At 37.4% G+C, this 17,649-nt stretch overlaps 1 protein-coding gene across 3 annotated transcripts in view; it reads left to right on the forward strand.

Moving 5' to 3' along the window:
• The window catches only part of Arhgap15 (Rho GTPase activating protein 15), a 662,961-nt gene that overhangs the window by 500,726 nt on the left and 144,586 nt on the right, over positions 1 to 17,649 (forward strand). For all 3 annotated transcript variants that reach the window (XM_004636636.2, XM_004636635.2, XM_023721429.1), the window contains one exon: positions 11,117 to 11,251. In XM_004636636.2, the coding sequence (XP_004636693.1) occupies positions 11,117 to 11,251 (135 nt within the window). The remainder of the gene's footprint in view (positions 1 to 11,116; positions 11,252 to 17,649) is intronic.

Raw genomic sequence — 17,649 nt, forward strand, 5'->3', positions numbered from 1 at the left:
AGTCTATTCACATCTTCAGTATTGGTTAAGTGTCTTTGACAGAAGAAGGTAAACAAATAGACCCTAAATACTGTGTTCTGTATGTGTGGATGTATATTTATTGCTATTATCATTTGTATAATATTATGAAATAACCTCTACTCTAGAGGAGGTTAAAATTTCATTGGTTGTACTAATATATTCGTAACTGGTAAAAGAAAGTTCATCAGACACTAAGAACTAGGCTAAGCTTCAGAATTTCAATAATGATTATAAATGAATTTATTTGAGGGAGACATAAAGGAGAAACCCTTGGGTCATGGCAATGTAGTACAATTAGTTATGCCTCACAAGTGAGGGGATTATTTTGCTGGGATTAAGAAAACAGTAAGCAATATCTGAAAGAAAACTGAGGGTGAACAAGAGTCAAAAGTAGCAACGTGGATGGCCAAAAGGCATTGTGAAGAATAGGCAGAAACCCAGGCATCAGGGCTGCAGTGTTTTGTGTTATTGTGTTTTTGTTTTGTTTTGTCTGAATTAGAAGAAAAGTCAGAAAGAGCACCTGGATGCTGAAGGGTGTATCTTCCTACATTTGTTGCTTAAGCTTTTGTTACTGATGTTTTTAATGAAAAAAAAATTCTAGAATAATAACATAATAAAGGAATAATAGCACTTAATACACCATGTGCCATTACCTTCAAAGTAGTTCTTCAAACCACAAGAAATAAACAAAGAAAATATTCTGTCTTATAAAGAAAGAGATAGTAGCATAAAACTTTCTTCTCAATGAACTAAGAAAAATTAGTAATGTAAAAAAAAGTTAGTATGTACATTAAAATATGTTTGAAACAATAGAATAGAAAACCTGCAGAATTATTTGAATTTCATTCTACTTACTTTTCTGTCTTCCCTCTCTTTCTGTCTGTCTGTGTCTCTTGTCTCTCTGTCTCTGTCTCTGTTTCTCTGTCTCTGTCTGTCTGTCTGTCTGTCGGTCTCTATCATCATCATCATCATCATCATCATCATCATCATCATCATCATCATCATCATCATGTGCGTGCTGAAGGTAACTCAAGTCCAGCTCTCTTCTTCTAGGGTAGTTATGGCAAATCTTGTAGAGCTTTCAATAAGAACAGCTGGCTGTGGCACATATGCCACAGGTGACCATGCTGTGCTGGGGGAAGAGCTTCATAAGTGTCAGAACAGCCTGCTCTACTTGGAAGGTTGTCTTAGGACCAACAGGTGACCAGTAGAGCACCTATGAACAATTGTTTTTCTCTTTCTTTCCCTTTTCCCTCCTTCCTACTGTCTTGCTTTTCTCTCTCCCTCCCTTTTCTTCTCCTTTTTTGAGGAGTGTTGGAGCTCAAGTTCAAACTCATGCACACTAGGCAAGCTCCTCACCAGCCCTCAGTGATCGTCACCATGACGATCTTTATTGAGAATGTGTTTGCTAGCTGGGCAGGGTGGTGTGCACTTGTAGTTGCACTAGTCTGGGAGTCTGAGGTAGTAGGGAAAGTTGTCACTTGGGGCAACTTTAAAAGAGTTACAAAGGTCTGAAGATGTTGATCAGTGTTAAGAGCCTCGGTTCATTCTCCACCAGCCCTCACCCTATACACATAGGTACTTAGTAAGTGACTAACTAAGCATGCCTTTGTATTAATGAAGCAAATAGTAAATGAGGAAGCTTTATCAAAGGATAGCACAATCTCAATAAAGAAAACTTGAGAATTGTTGTGACTGGAAGAGACAATGTATCACCTTTTGGGTATCTTTCATATCCCTTTTCCCCTAATAATCATCTTCTTACTCAAAATAATGTGTGACACATAATAGGTGCTCATAAATTATTTTGGTGCATAAATACATTAATTTATTTGATATTTCATTTAATTTATATACTGAATGCTTTCATAAATGTACAAGTGAGAATTTTATTCATCCATTTTCATCATGTTTATCATTTTTAAAATTTAAGCTTTCTGTTTGGTTTGCTATTTTTTCAAACTACAAAGTTATTATTAGTTTAGTTATTTTATTATTGGTGGTTATTACTACTATATATTTATTGAGCATCAAGTATTTACCTGCAGTTGTTTTTTTAAACATTCAAATTTTTAACTTCATCAGAAGTTGGATCTCTCCTAAGAAGCTCTACTTGTATTTACTGTATATTTTTAACCCAAATCTTTTTTTTTCAGAACCAGGGATTGAACTCAGGCCCTTGAGCTTGCTAGGCAAGCACTTATTCTACTGAGCCCTCCCCTGGCCCCTTTAACCCAAGTCTATATCGCTCCTATTTTATTCTTTGTTGTAGACTTTTTAATCATATGTTCAAAGACATCTGTCAATTTAAAAAGATCTTAGAAGAGTGGGAGGCAGTAATTATGGCATGTCCCCCGTGAGCCATATCCTCTCAAATACTGAGATAGGAGCACAAGTTGGTACTATAGCTAGAAGAGCAATTTGGCGACATATATCACAATTTACAAACACATAAACTTTGATCCAGAAAGTCCAGGTCTAAGAACAGGTTCATACACAACAACATACTAACAGAGCTATAAAATTATCCAAGTACAAACTATTCATGCAACTGCAGTTGTAAATATTCTATAGCTAATGGCTGCTGAAGTTAATTATAAATCCGTGAAGATAAATACATAAAAATCAGAAAGTTCTGGATGTCCTAACATTGAGTGATCTCGAAGATACACCATAAAACGAAAAAAATTCAAGGTGAACAAGAGTGTATACATTGTGTTATTTTAAAAATCAATCAATCAATAAATAAGATAATGGCAGGAGGTAATATTACTTGGGCATAGAAAATATCTTCTAAAGAATGCATAACAAATCAACAGTATAGATTTTCTCCAAGGACTTAAACTGAGTAGCTGGGGAGAAACCGGAGAGCTTTGCAATATACTTTTTTATATACTTTGAAATTTAAATTGACTAAATATATAATCTATTTAAAAATAACAAAACAATTATTCATATAATAATAATTCAATGACAATTTAATAATATTTTTAAAATAATAATGACCATTATGTATTTAATATGTAAAATTGTATATTTCAAATGTTATGTTAGCAAACATTTTGAAAATGTTAACTAGTTTTTAGTAGTCCCTTTGCAATAAACAAATCCTCAATTTGAATTGTTTGCATGGCATTAAAGGACCCGTGTTGCTACTCTGGGCTTGGAGAATCCTGTAATCACAGGACTAACATTGTCCATTATTCCACGACCACTGAAAGAAACTGTTGCATAGAGATACAGCTGTCCTTGGCCAGCTAGATAACTTAGTGGACTAAATCACCTGCTTAGGTAGAGCTCAGCGGCCAGGGTTTGATCCCCAGCCTCACAAGCCGTGCTGGACCCATTCTTGGGGCTTGCTGAGACTATAACTGAGACTGGGTGTGGTGACACAGTCCTATAATCCCGGATCTTGGGAGGCTGAAAACAGGTGGATCACTACGAGTCCATTCTGTGTAGTGAGACCCTGTACTAAATACAGAGAGAGAGAGAGAGAGAGAGAGAGAGAGAGAGAGAGAGAGAGAGAATCTCCTACCTATCTTTATGAAGTAGTTCTAAAATTTGCAAATCTTCCAGCTCTTATCCTATGCACTATTGCAGAGATCTATTTCTGTGACATGAGATAGAAGACTTGCCTAACCATTTTTATAAGTCAAAATAATGCAGATAATTTAGGAAAGACGAATTAGTATCCTGAACCACAAAGAATCTCTTTAGTTTGCCTATTGTTAGCTGGCAGCTAACAGATATCTGGGCTTAAAATTGTTTTAGGGAACGCTAGTAAGCATATCCCTTTCTGCCAATTTTGTTTACCTTTCATTTCTATTTTCCTAAAGGAATATTTCAAGGAAGATGATTTCTAAAGCAGCAAAAACCCAAATTCCTATCCTGACTCACATTTCTACTTCTAACCTTACATATACCAACACTACAGAAACAGGAATGCTAAAAGCCAGGGTTGGGTTCTGAAAATACTTGGCAAAGCAATAATATAACAAACAGAAACATTTCTAATAATGATATGACTAGCCTATACCAAATTCTTCTCATATAATACCTTGCTTAATTCTCATACAAAATTAGATCTCATGTGAGATGTAATTCATGTGAGCTCTCAGTTCTCACACTAAAGTAGATCTCCAGTTTTCATTTAACAAGTAAAGAAACATAATAATAAGTAACCTCTCCATGTGTTCATGGGTCTGTAGTAGACGTATAATCTATATATGGACATTTATAAGACTCAGTTGTATTTATGTCCTCTGCATCATTATGAGAAGTGTTTGACCTGACCTTCTGATGGATATTCAAAAATGTAATATAACTTGGAGGGAACAAATGGCAATGGTGTAATTTCGAGCCAATATGAAGCAAGCTTTCAAAAATGACTATTGAAATTTAATCCTACGGATTCTCTGCCCTTTGGAGTATGCAATGTATGAAATCATCCATGGAATTCAAGAAAACTTGGAATCCATTTGGAGAAGACAGTCAAATAAAATGAACCATTGTGTATAGCGTCTATAGAGCACAAAAAGCCTTTGACTGGATGGAAATAAGAGCAGGGTTGGAAGCTCTGAGTAAGAAAGGAATTAAAGAAATATGCATTGGCACCAAAAAGTACACCAGTTTTTTTTTTTTTTTTTTTTATCATCTTCTCTTTTTAAAGAGTCCATTTTTGGTGGTGGTGGCAGTTGTGTTAAACTCTGAACAGAGCTACCTCTTTCTAGATGCCTAGAAAAAAAGATATCTAGAAGCCTGAAAAGAAGCATTATATCAATAGCATCATTTTATAAGGTAGCATTATGCATGGAATTATGATGATGAGAGGATGTTTTACATTATGCCATTATAAATTAAAATTGCACAAAGCAGTGACACATTTGTTATACTTTCCATCTGTGGCACTTGCTTCACTAGTTTCAGTTGCACCTCTTTATTATGTTATTATTTACATTCAAGTGAAACCTGAGGGGAAATAAAAATAAGACTATCTTCATTCCTACTCGCTTCCTATATGGGATATGATAGAAGACTGCTTCATCTCCATCAGATGGCAAAAGGATGAGGAGGTGTCTTAGCGGTACAGTGTTGGCCTACGATAGGTAAGGCCCTTGATTCAATCTCCAGTACCACAAACACGCACACAAAGAGTAACTCTAAGATGCTTCACATTAGTCTGTTATATTATTTGCATGACATGGGCCTCTCAAATGATTTCCTAAGATATATAGACAACAATACATAAGAAAGCAAGGCAATGAGGCATGCCAAAACCTCACATCAATATGAAGAAACAAAAACATTTTTCTATGTTTTTAAGTGTTAGCCTCTTTGAGAGTTTTTGTTGTTTTCCTTGCTTCCTTCTTTCCTACTTTCAGGAGGCCATACAAAATGGGCTTTGCAGACCAGACAGCAGAACTAACCATTGTGTGCAAAAATCCAAGCATCTCTTCTTCATGTAACCATTTTCAAACATAAGGGGGGGCAGGGAGATGGCTCAGTAGAATAAGCACTTGCCTGGCAAGCACAAGGGCCTGAGTTCAACCCCAAGTTCCACCAAAAATAAATACATAAATAAATAAAATCTGAAAAGCTCCAAAAACTGAAAGCTTTTATATATATATATATATATGGCTCCTGTGAGTTCCTTGAGCATTAGTGCAATTACATGGAAGGAATCTGTCCCTTTGATTCGGGAAAAACAAGTTTCATACCTAAACTACTTTCCTCATCCTCTTTGATAGATCCTGTATGCAGTGAGTTTGACTTGTATTTGAAAGTTCCTGGGAAACTTTTAAAGTAGTATCTAGGAAAATAATGACTAAGAAAGTGGCAATAGTGATTTTATTCTTTACCCTTGTACAGTATATTCTGCATGCTTATAGAGCAAAGTGTTTGAAATAGATTGGGTCTGAAGAGACCAATAATCTTTCTGCTAATTAATTTTTCAATTAATTTTCAACTAAATCCTGTCTCTGAATATAAGGAATGGTTCTATTTTTCTGGAATTATCTAAGCAACTATATATATATATATATAGTTTTGTTTTGTTTTGTTTTGTTTTGTTGTTCTTGTTGTTTGTTTGTTTGTTTTGTTTTTTGTACTTCCCAAGTGTGGCATTGCCCCCATGTTGAGGAAATGTTCATATATGATCTGGGAACTGAAAATCATCTTTCTCTATCCAAAATCATTGTATTTGTTCACTTGAACTACCGCACAGAACATCATGGATAGGATGGCTTAAAGAGCAGAAATATATTTCTTTACAGTTCAGAAGACTGTGATGATAGAGCTCAATATAGGAGTGGTTCAGTATATTCCATGGCCTCCCTCCTTGACTTTAGATGTCCAGTTCCTCCAGTGTGTTTTCATGGCCTTCCCTGTGGGGTTCTAATCATTTTGTATAAGGACACCAGTAGTACTGGACTAGAGCTCAAAGGACCTGGACAAAATGCATGATTTTGTAAAACAACCTTTAACCATTTATGGTGATAAAAAATTTCTTTAGTTCTCTTTTGTAAAGAACATTGTTCTTTATCTATAGTCAATTTATTCTTGAAAATATAGCTTTTTGCTTCTATGGGTACTTTTACTTAAAATATAAATGGACAAAATGCTCCCAAGATCTTTCAAGGAGTGTGTCAAGAGAGCCTTGTTTAGAAATAGCATTTCAGGTTTTTGTAGCCTTATAAAAGTCACATAGAACGTGGATTAAAGAGATTAACCTATTCTCAATCCTGTTTACATGCCTTAAACCAAAAGCCATATGAAGTTGAAATTAAGATAGCCTAAGTGGAGGGCCAGGAGAAACCAGCACGGATTATATTGTGCACGTAGGGATAGTGAAGCATCCTGACTCCACTAGATTTTTTCCCAGCAAGAACTCTAGACTGTGAGGGTTCTGATGAATCCCATGGGATAAGCTGCATTACACTAAGTCCTCCGAAACAGCTGGGATGGCCCGTGGTATTTGCTGACTCTTCCCAGAGCCTTACACTTCTTGTAATTTTTTTTTTTTTTTTGCCTGTATTCTCCTACCCAACAATAATGGCATCTTAAATATGCTTGCTCCCTTAGGTTTCCAAACCCTTGTAAGGTCTGTTATCCCATTTGGCACCAGCAGTTATCCTCCTAATAATAGCCTTCATTTCACAAATAAATAAAGACAATGAATTTATGGTAAACAGATGCATGGGAGAGATGTTCTCTGTGACGTTTTCCACTCTACTGTACTCCCTCTGTATCCCACCACCACAGATCAGCCGCTTCATCGCTTGCCCTTCCCTAAAGCAGATCCATTTCATTAGCAATATGCTTTCTATTGGTTCATATAAGAATCTGTACCTTCCCTAAAGAAAGAGTTACTAAAGACTGAGGCCAGGTTACAGTTAAAAGCACAGCCTCAAGTAAAACAGGTAGGAACACAATGTTAAAACTCCTGTCTCCGAAGTAATAGTCAATCTATTACCACCTGCAATTGCTGTTTCTTTGGCTTTTCCCTATCTTCTTTCTCTTCCAGCAGAGAACGCATCTAAACACACTGGTTTGGTGCACAGCAGGGACCTACAGCTCCTTATCCTACTTTCACCCCTTGTCAGCCACAAGAAAGTGACTTAAACAGCCCAAACTTCATTTTCCTTTATGAAATGGATGTCATGAGAGTAGCACATGCTGTAGTATCTCACTGAAAAAAAAATTAACTCAATTAATTAGTAATTAATTACTTCGGTATAGTGTAAGGCACATGATTGTTAACTATTGTTTTGCTGCACGGTTTACTGAATATGGTTATAGGAGATTTTCATTTTTTCAACAATAATTATCCTGCAAGCAGGCACAGGGGACGGGGGTTTGGTACCCGGGCTCGGGCCCGCCCCGCCCCGCCCCATCCCCGGGACGCGCTGAGATGGCAATCGAGACTGGGCGTGGTGGTGCGCACCTATAATCCCAACACTTGGGAGACTGGAAACAGAATAATCACTACAAGTCCAATCTAGTAGTGAGACCCTGAACACCCTGTAGACCCTTCCCTAAAATACAGAAAAAAAAATAATAATTACCCTAAAAGGGAGGGGAATGAGGAAAACAAGAATTAAGATGTATTATGTACTGGCACACATTTTCTATGCTGAAGGTAATTGTTACGTAAGTCAAAATCATACCAATAAAATTAATTTAAAAATAATAGTTATCAACTCTTAAGTCTCTATAAAGGAAATGTCAGTATGTGTGTATCTAAATTTATGGCTCCCTGTCTATGTAAGGTAAATCTCACAGACCAACATTTAATAACTTCTGTGCACCCTTACTGTGGTACTCAACCAGGAACACCACAAATGTACTTATAATGGTCCCTGTTAATACCGGGATATAACTATGGTTAGTTATTCTTGAAGATTTATTGTATTCATGACAAGCTATATTATTTGGACACAACCACATGTTTAGATAAACCATAGTGGTCAGGAAAAATATACCTTGATACCTTCTGATTTATAAAAATCTACCTTGGCTGATGGTAAAAAATATAAGAACCAGATACAATATTCTGAAAAACTCATTCTGACTGACATATTGCTTACTTATTAGAGGATTATAAATTATTATTATATTCACCAAATAAAGGCTGCATAAGTCACTATAATAGGAATATTCTTGTAAGTGACACAAGTTGATGTTGATATTGTGCTATGTAGCATTTTAAGTAGACATGATCAAGTGATTTTTATTGCTTGATAAATTTTCTCTTCCATACCCTGACACATTCCAGTTTTATCTTCTCTAGAATCATCTTGTATATAGATGGTAGTGACTGAGGTCAATGGAATTATCCTTTTCTTAGGCAATTATTTGTTGCTATTGCTGTTGATTTCCTACTTAAGATAAAAATCATTTTTTAACCCATTGAACATTTTCCTTTGGCAATCTTGAGCCTATGCACCAAAGTGGAATTTTATGTTGGACTGTTCTGATACATTACTGGTTGTAGTGGCTTTGTGTGTCTGATTGTGTGTACGAGTGTGCATGTGTGTTTAGGTTTCCACTTAAAGGTGCAGTGCCAAAGCTACCGTACTTACACATTTTCTAAATGTGTTTTAAGCAATAAGTTGTACAACATTTTTAGAACATGTGTTAAGCTATTTCTCTAAGAATGAAGCTCTTAACAAAACATAAGCACTCTGCATGAGATCTTAGCAGCAAAGTGCTTAAAAGATAAAGTAAGAATTGGTACCATGGGAAGAACACCAGCTGTAGAGCACACAGGTCCATTATGAGAAGTATGGTAGTGGGTAGGGAGAAAATGATTTAATCAGGAGTAAAACCAATTTTATTATAAGGGCACGCAGGGGGTGTGGCACCATAGTGAGAGGGACATTTCAAAATATCTGACAGATTTCAACAATGTGAAAACCCCGTTCTTTAAAGTGACAGTGAACCCCATCAGGTCTGTCTTTTTGATGCTATTGTTAACAGTTGACTGTTTAAAGCTGGCCTGCTAAGATGCTGTCGGCCTGTTTCAATAGTGTGTAGCCAAATAAAAGACTAATTGTTGAAATATAATCAATCAAAACTGATTGCAGGGCAGTGAGAAGGTCTCCTCTGCTGATTTTGTTGTGGATCATATTATTGTGTTATGACTGAGGTGGGAATGAAGATTGAAGGAAAGAAAACAGCCCATCTGAAATAAACAGATCCACCTCGCTCCTTTTTTGCTTCTTTTTGTTTCAAATGTACAAGCGAATGTGAACATTACTTACTAGCCCTGGAAATAGTAGGGCATTAGGAAAAACAAAAAGATCTGATGGAGATGGGGGACAATATTTTTTAAAGGATACGAACACTATTAGCAAAACAGCTCATGCAGAGAATCCCTACGGTGACAATTCTCAGCTTTTATGATATTTTTGGTTCAGAATACTCCTTGATATTCAAAAAACGGACATTGAAGGAACATGTCACTATGAGCCCAAGACTTCAGTAAAGAAACAGAAGCCCAGTTGACCAAATACCTGTCATGTTCCTGCCAGGATTCCTGGCTTCTCAGTTAACTCCCAGATTGTCTAAAACGAGTAGCTTTCATTTCTTTCATTCCATTTGGAAAGAAAAATCCTGTGGATTAACAGAAATATTTCTGTGTCCTGCTCCTTTAATTGTGTGTAAAGCTATCACTGTCAGACACTAATACATCCATTTATTGGGTGAAAATGTTTCCAGACTTTTATATCAAAGGGAGAAGCAAGATAATCGTTGCCCTGTGCACTGTATTTTTACTGAAACCTTCATTTTGGCAATGACTTTGTTTAGTATTTCTGTCTCAAATCACTCCAGCTTCTCAGGCAAACATTTCTGGTGTTTCTAAAGAGTTGGTAAGCACTGGTGTTTTGTCTTCAGCGTGTTATCATTTTTGACAGCTTTGCATAGCCTATGTAGGCCAACAGGGGTCTGTCTAATATTGTTGCTGGGTACATTTTCCTCACTGAGATGAAAACTGAAAAAAGATATTTTTGAAGCAGTAAGAAGGAATTAATATCTTTTCTCACTCACTATTCTATTCCTTGCTGACTTTATATTCAGGCAAAAAAAGGAAAAAAGTGTTACCCATTATTCCCTTGTACATAGCAAGGCTAACACATGTAAAGCAATAATTCATTTTCTATTGCCATGTTTAGCATATGTCTCCTGTTGGCTCAGCAAGGCCTTTAGGCCGGTCCCTTGAGCCGGCCATCATTGGCAACTCTTAGCCCCTCGGCCTCAAAACCAAATAGCTTTGAATCATGTTGCGCTGTGATGCTAATTTTCATACTGATGCATTATGGGAATAAATGCATCTGACATACTGTGTCAATGGCACTGTCTCTTTGTGTCTCTTGTTTTTTGTTAGCTGCATTCCTACAGATGGTATTCCATTGAAAATATTCCCTTCCTACTGAAAAAGAGGGGGAAAAAAACAACCATGCACAGCACCAAACCTCTAGGTGCAGAAGGCTGTTAACGGTTGCTGATGATAGTAGGCAAACATTAACATAATAATTAGTGTCTTGTAATTGTTTCATTAAAACCAGTTGTTCCATTTCTCCTCGTGTTTTCCCAGAAGAGAAGCTGAATTTGGACGACAGCCAGTGGGAGGACATCCACGTTGTCACCGGAGCACTGAAGATGTTTTTCCGGGAGCTGCCTGAGCCGCTCTTCCCTTACAGTTTCTTTGAGCGTTTTGTGGAGGCGATCAGTAAGTACCTCACAGACAGGAGCAGTTGGTGTGACGACATGCCATTGTGGAATTATTAAGGAACTAATAATGATGACAGTAGCAACCATGGAAAACAGATAATATTTCCAATGCTCCATATCTGTCATTTTAGTTTCCCTGGCTTTGATGGCTTGTTTTATTTCTGGCCATGCAATATGTTGTAAAGCAAAAATATTAAGGGCAGAAAAGATAACATCGTACTCAAGGTGATCAATTTGACTATGCTTCCTCAGTGAAAATAGCTCCTCCTAGAATCCGCTTTGTAGGGGTCACCTTTTACAACCCAAGAGCCAGCCTTTATACTTTTAGAATTGCAATGAGTTTAAGGACATCTTGGAAAGGAACCTAGGTCAATTCAATGTGACATTGCATTAAATATGGGTAATGTTATCAACTGAGGCATCACATTCTCTTCACTCCCCTGTTACCCACTAACACTATGAAAGAGCTACAGTTTGCTTGTGAGTAGTGTGAATGCCAAGTGAACCAGTGGCAGGCTTCTTCTGCTTAAGAGGTAAGTGCGTGGAGGACAACTTAGATCACTTCCTAACCTGTGGCCACAGAACACTCCATATAGGTTCTTTTTCTGCTATTTTATCACTTATAAAAATAGACACACACTTGACTAAAAGTAAATGAATGAGTGAATGAATGAATAAAGACTTTTCCATATGTAAGAAAATCTCTAAGGATTCTTAGAAAATCAATTACTTGTCTGTCTCTAAGTTTAATATCTCAGTGTACATTTTACTGTAATTGTGACAGTTGAGAAAAAGTTTCTTGGCAAGCAGGCTGATAAGGAGGAAAGAGAAAGGAAGAAGAAAGAAAGGTAAAATTAAAATGCTTGCAAGCCTGGCAGGAGCTTAATTAAAGTCCCAAGGAGAAAAATCTCCAAGAAGAACTGCTCTTCTTAGGAGGTCTGATCTCAGATGGCTGTTGCAGGGCTCTCATTAGTAGGGGTAAGAATTTAGGGGGGCCTATGTTGGAGAACAGCCTCTATGCCCTTTTCTTCTGTTTTTCATCTGTGCAAGTCTTCACACTTGTTTAAAGCTCTGGCAAAGTGAAATCAAGAGGAAGAAAGAAGGCAGCTTTCTCTCGGTGTTTCTCTTCCTGCCTGCTCCCTGTCTCACTGGTTTCACTGCTACTGTTGTTGTTGAGTGTAGGAACAGTAACCTCATGGGTATGAGGGGAGGCTGACCTCCCTAGCCCCTGCCACAGCTTCCCACTTCACCAACACATTGCCCTTCTCCAGGACAGCGATGTTTTATGGTTCCAGGTTCTCTTATTTTATTTAAAAGGGAGGAAAAGAGAAAAAAGCATGCATTTCCATAATAGCTCATTCACACACTCTTTCTTGGCACATGCAAGTGTGTGAGGTCACTCAGAATGTGAGGACGGTGCACTCACAGGAAATTGAGGGGATTTGTGTTCAAGTACCTGTCATTTATTGTTTGGGACAGAATCTTATCAAATGGCTCCATTGCTCAGGCTGGTTCAAACTTGTAATCCTCCTGCCTCAGCTTCCCAGACTGCTGTGATTACAGCCGCATCTCATCACATCCAACGCCAAGCCCCTATCTTTGACTATGAACAGTTACTGATATACATATCAGATCATGAACTCTATGCTGTCAACCGAGGACCATCTCATTAGGAAAACCACGTGCATAAGCAAATTTAGGTCTGTGGTGCAGGATAGCTAGCTTTTTAAAAAAATTATTTACTTATTTATTTATTTATTTACTTGGTACAAGGTCTCCTTACACAGCTCAGACTCGTAGTGATCCTCCTGTCTCAGCCTCCCTAGTGCTGGGGTTATAAGCATGTGCCACCACACCCAGTTTCGATGGCAGGCTCAGCACAGAACTGGAATGGCATGCTGTACTGGGCATTGAAGCCAGATCCTTGGGCTTACTAGACATGTGTTTAGACCGCCAAGAGTTAGCTATCTTTTTAAGCCTGCTTTAACTCATCTAATTCCATTGAGATTAGGAAAGCCATTCCATCAGTCTGAGTATAGAAAATAGGCCTTCTTACTTTTATAACTAATGTAAGCCTACGTCTTCTGCTGTTCCATAAAGACTAGGATGTTTCATGGGATACCCTACGCTTAAATGCAGATTAGTTAGAATTTGAGCGACACAGAACTGGACAAACCAGATGTGAGGAAGGCTGGATGCTCTTGGGATCAATGGATTTGGCAAGGGCTTCTGCCAGCACCTATACCATAAGTTTTGCTAAGAATGAATGAGATAATGCTAAAAAAAAAAAAAGTTCTTTGAAATTGTAACATGCTAAGCAGATACTAACATTTTTCTCTCCAGGTGATCTGTGCCTGAGAGAGCAATCTAAAAGAGAAGGCATGAGAGTTTTCCTTCATTGTTCAAGGCCAAGAAAAATAGAGTTATGACATGAATGTTTCTACACCAAAATTTTCATGTAGAAATACTAATCTTCAAGATGAGGATACTGGAAAATTTGTGCTTTTGAAAGGTGATTTTAAAATGAGGATAGAGTGCTTGTAACAAGATTGGTGTCCTTCTAAAAGGGGACTGAAGAGAAATTTCTCAACTCTTTCACTCTGTGAGGACACGACTAATGTTGCCATCTGTGAACTCTTACTAGGCTCTGAATCTGTCTGTGCTTTGGTTTGAGTTTCCCAGCCTCTACAGCTGTGATACATAAATTCCTGTTGTTTACAAACTATCTGGAATATGATATTTTTTATAGAAGACCAAATGGACTAACAAACTGAGCAACCTTGCTTTATATACATTAGAATAGTAGACTATCATTAGTTGTTAACAATTAGAAGAATGGGTTAACCAGTGGGGTAATGTGGCTGACAGAATGTTACACTGCTGGGTGGGGACGCATGTTGAGGAGCCTAGGTATTTCTTGCATATCCTTGAAGCTATCTCTTGTCTTCTAAGCCCAAGATGAACTCTAGATTGCAATTCATGTCTAAATATCTTATACAATAGAAGAATGGCCACTTCAATCCCTAGCAAGGTAGAAATCACACCAAAGAAGATACTTTCAGTTCATTGGACATTACTTGAACTAAATAAAAGAAAAACTCAAAAATTTTGAACTTGCCATTTTATTAAATGATGATGTTAAAAAGTGCATAGAAAATAAACATATTTAAAAATTCCTTTTTTCCCAAACTATGCGCACTTTTGTTTTTACAACCATTTGATTCTCAGGCCTGCAGTGTTGGCCCTGCCCCTAGTGCACACTGAGACAGCAATTGAGACTGGGTGTGGTGGCTGATGCCTGTAATCCCAGCTCTTGGGAGGCTGTAAACAGATGAATCATTACAAGTCCAATCTGGTAGTGAAACCCTGAACACCCTGTAGACCCTTCCCTAAAATAAAAAAATAAATTTACAACAAGTCTTTCATGGAGAGCTTTTGGCATCATTATTTTTTGAACTATGAAAGTATTTTTTTTCCTTCTTTCCTGTCATAGGAGGTTAACACTGATGGACTCTTGAAATTTTTCTCTTCTTTTCTTCTTTTTTCACTAGCAAAAAAATCTTTGAAGAACACAAAAAGAAAAAATAAAAGATCCTTGCACACGATGAAGTTGTCAAGAAATGTCTTCTTACAGAAAAGAAACTTGTATCTTTTGAGCTCTTGAAACAAATTATTAGGCTACCCCTATTTACTAAACAGACTATTAAAATTTCAATACAAGAAATATCACGAGAACATTTGATTGGTTGAAAGACTGACATAGATTACCTTAGTATAAGATACCAAGCAAACACAAAACACAATTTTCTTCTAAATATAGGTGGCAGTCCTACCATGCATAACCAAAACTACATAAATAAGGAATACAGGTACTGAATTATAAGATTCATAGGCAGGAAAAATCCAAGCAACACTATTCCTGCATTTTTCCTTGTTCCTAGGAATGACACATTTTACCACTCCTTCATAGTTGGCGGTACCCCATTTGGGACTCACAAGAACACTAGCCCAATGTTTTCCTGCCACTACTAGCAATTGCCACATAATCTTTATCTCCAATGTTAAAAAAAGTAAAAGCGATGAACTCAGCTAGGCTTTCTCACACTGAAAATTTGCAACTTTTTATTTGTTCTGGTTTGCAAATTAATATAAATTGGATATAAAGAGTGTCATGGTTTATGTCCAGTTGTCCCGCCAAATCCACATGCAGTTATAGGACAGACTTCTAGAGGTCATGATTAATTCATGATCCAATGCTGGGATTATGATGTAAGTGCTGCTGGGATTATGGGTGTGAGTGCCACATCTTCCCTGGGGCAGACAGCCTAGATGTGGTAGAACGAAGGGAGAGAAGCTTGCTCTTTGCCTCTGCTAATGCTGTGGTTGCCTCTACTCCCACCTTTTCTTCTCTTGCTGTTCTACTGTTTTCCACTGTCATGAACTGCTGCCCTCTGCCATGTTCCACACTGCCTGGGAGCCAGCTGACTACAGACTGAACCTCCACAAACTGAGCTAAATAAGTCTTTCTTTCCTTAATTCTGGGTGTTGGGTATTTTGTCCCAGCAACAATAGAAAAATCACTGAAACAAAAAGGAAACAAAGTAGTAAAACTTGTGAAATTTCTAAGGACATTTACAACTGGGAGAAGTGCTCGACTTCATTGCCATAGCCCACATCAATTGTTATAAAATTTATACAGTGAAAAACTTACCAAATCCCTTACAGAGTTTGACTGTGTGGGAAAGGAGGTAAACCAGTAACTACTTCACAGATGTGTGACTGTGCTCCTTGGGTCCGGCCTCATTGCCCTTACACTTTCGCTATCCCTTCTGTACCAGGACACAATGCTGAACACCAACAACTTTAAGGAGGAAAGGTTTAGCATGGCTCATGGTTTCAGAAGATTCAGTGCATGGTCCACTGGCTCTAAGGCAGAAATATCAAAGCAATGTGTCCTCGCAGCAGAAAAGTGGTGTAAGCACTTAAAGTGGGTTCTTTTATCAGTTAATTATGAACAAAATACCACACCTGTCAATGTCACTGTTTATCTGTCATAACATCACTTTCCTGTTCACTTACACTATTCTCTAAAGCCCAATTTATGAAAGCTTAACACATTTATTTGCCCCCTAATTGAGACAAGTGCTGTTGTAGCAAAGTCAAAACGTGAATAAACTAAATGGAATCTTACATCCAACTGGAATGCTTTAATCTAAGGAGGAAATGTTATTTCTAGGACTAGCGATTAATGACCACTTGTGTTATTTGTATTACTTTTAATTCTCATTATATACTTGAAAGTCATCATTACATATTCCAAAAAAAGAGAACAGAAGGCATTTACTTTTTAAAATAATTTCTTTTTGGATCAAAAACAAAAAATAATATCATAGGAACCTGCAATTGCCACAGTGATCCCCTTTCAGATAATCATTGGGGTGAAAAAGCACCAGATTTTGTCATATTTCAGAATCCAAATGCTACAGCCATTGATCTGAAAGTCTGCATTTGAGGTCAATACAATTGGGTCACCTACATGTTATTTTTCAGGGATTTGACCCACTGACTTCAAGGACTTAATTTCTTGAAAATGACTTGTGCTGGAGGCATTTTTTGTACTGTAGATGTGAACTCAATAGAAAAACACAGCTACAGACTTTTATGATGGGTGGTGCAATCTTGTGGCTAGAGGTCTGTAGGGTCCCTGGAGATTTTTAGTAGAGATAAATTCTAAGGAATGTACTAAGTTTATCTCTATTGCTTATCTTATTTTTTCTTTCATTTTTGGTAATTTCACAAATCCAAAGAAAAGAGAACCAGCAGTGTCTTTTCTGCTTTATTGTCTGTGTTTCCCAAAGTTTCTGGGAAGGTAAAAGAGAAGAGAAAAAAGCATGGGCATTTCTGCTGATTGCATTGTCTGATCTCCAGACTAGCAAAATATGAGATGTTATTTGTGTAGGAAAAAATTCTGACTCAAATTTAGTGTGAGAATCAATTAAGATAACTTTGTCTAGAAGAGCTAGGAAACATGACAATGCCAAGCCATACAGTTACATGTAGAAGATGAGCAAGGCAATGTTCCTGAGAATCTTCAGAAGATTTTTTAATCTAACAGATATTTGGAAAGATTCACACCCTGACTAACTATATATACTGATACCTGTGAACTAAGCTACTGCACTGCAGATGGTAATTTGCAATAGTAGTTTCATGCTTGGAATGCCTGTCATTCTGGTCTACTGAATATGGGCGGCTTGTCATGACATGCCAGTTGCTGCTATGATGTCTCTCAGGAAGATGGTTGTTCAAGAAGAAGGGGGTGGTGAATGAAAGCAAGAGACAGGAAAAGGAATATTGTGGGACTGTCCTGCTTCAAGGTTGTATATGGTGAGATTT

This window comes from Octodon degus, unplaced genomic scaffold (assembly GCF_000260255.1).
Source record: "Octodon degus isolate 3935 unplaced genomic scaffold, OctDeg1.0 scaffold00082, whole genome shotgun sequence".
Taxonomy (NCBI): Eukaryota; Metazoa; Chordata; class Mammalia; order Rodentia; family Octodontidae; genus Octodon; species Octodon degus.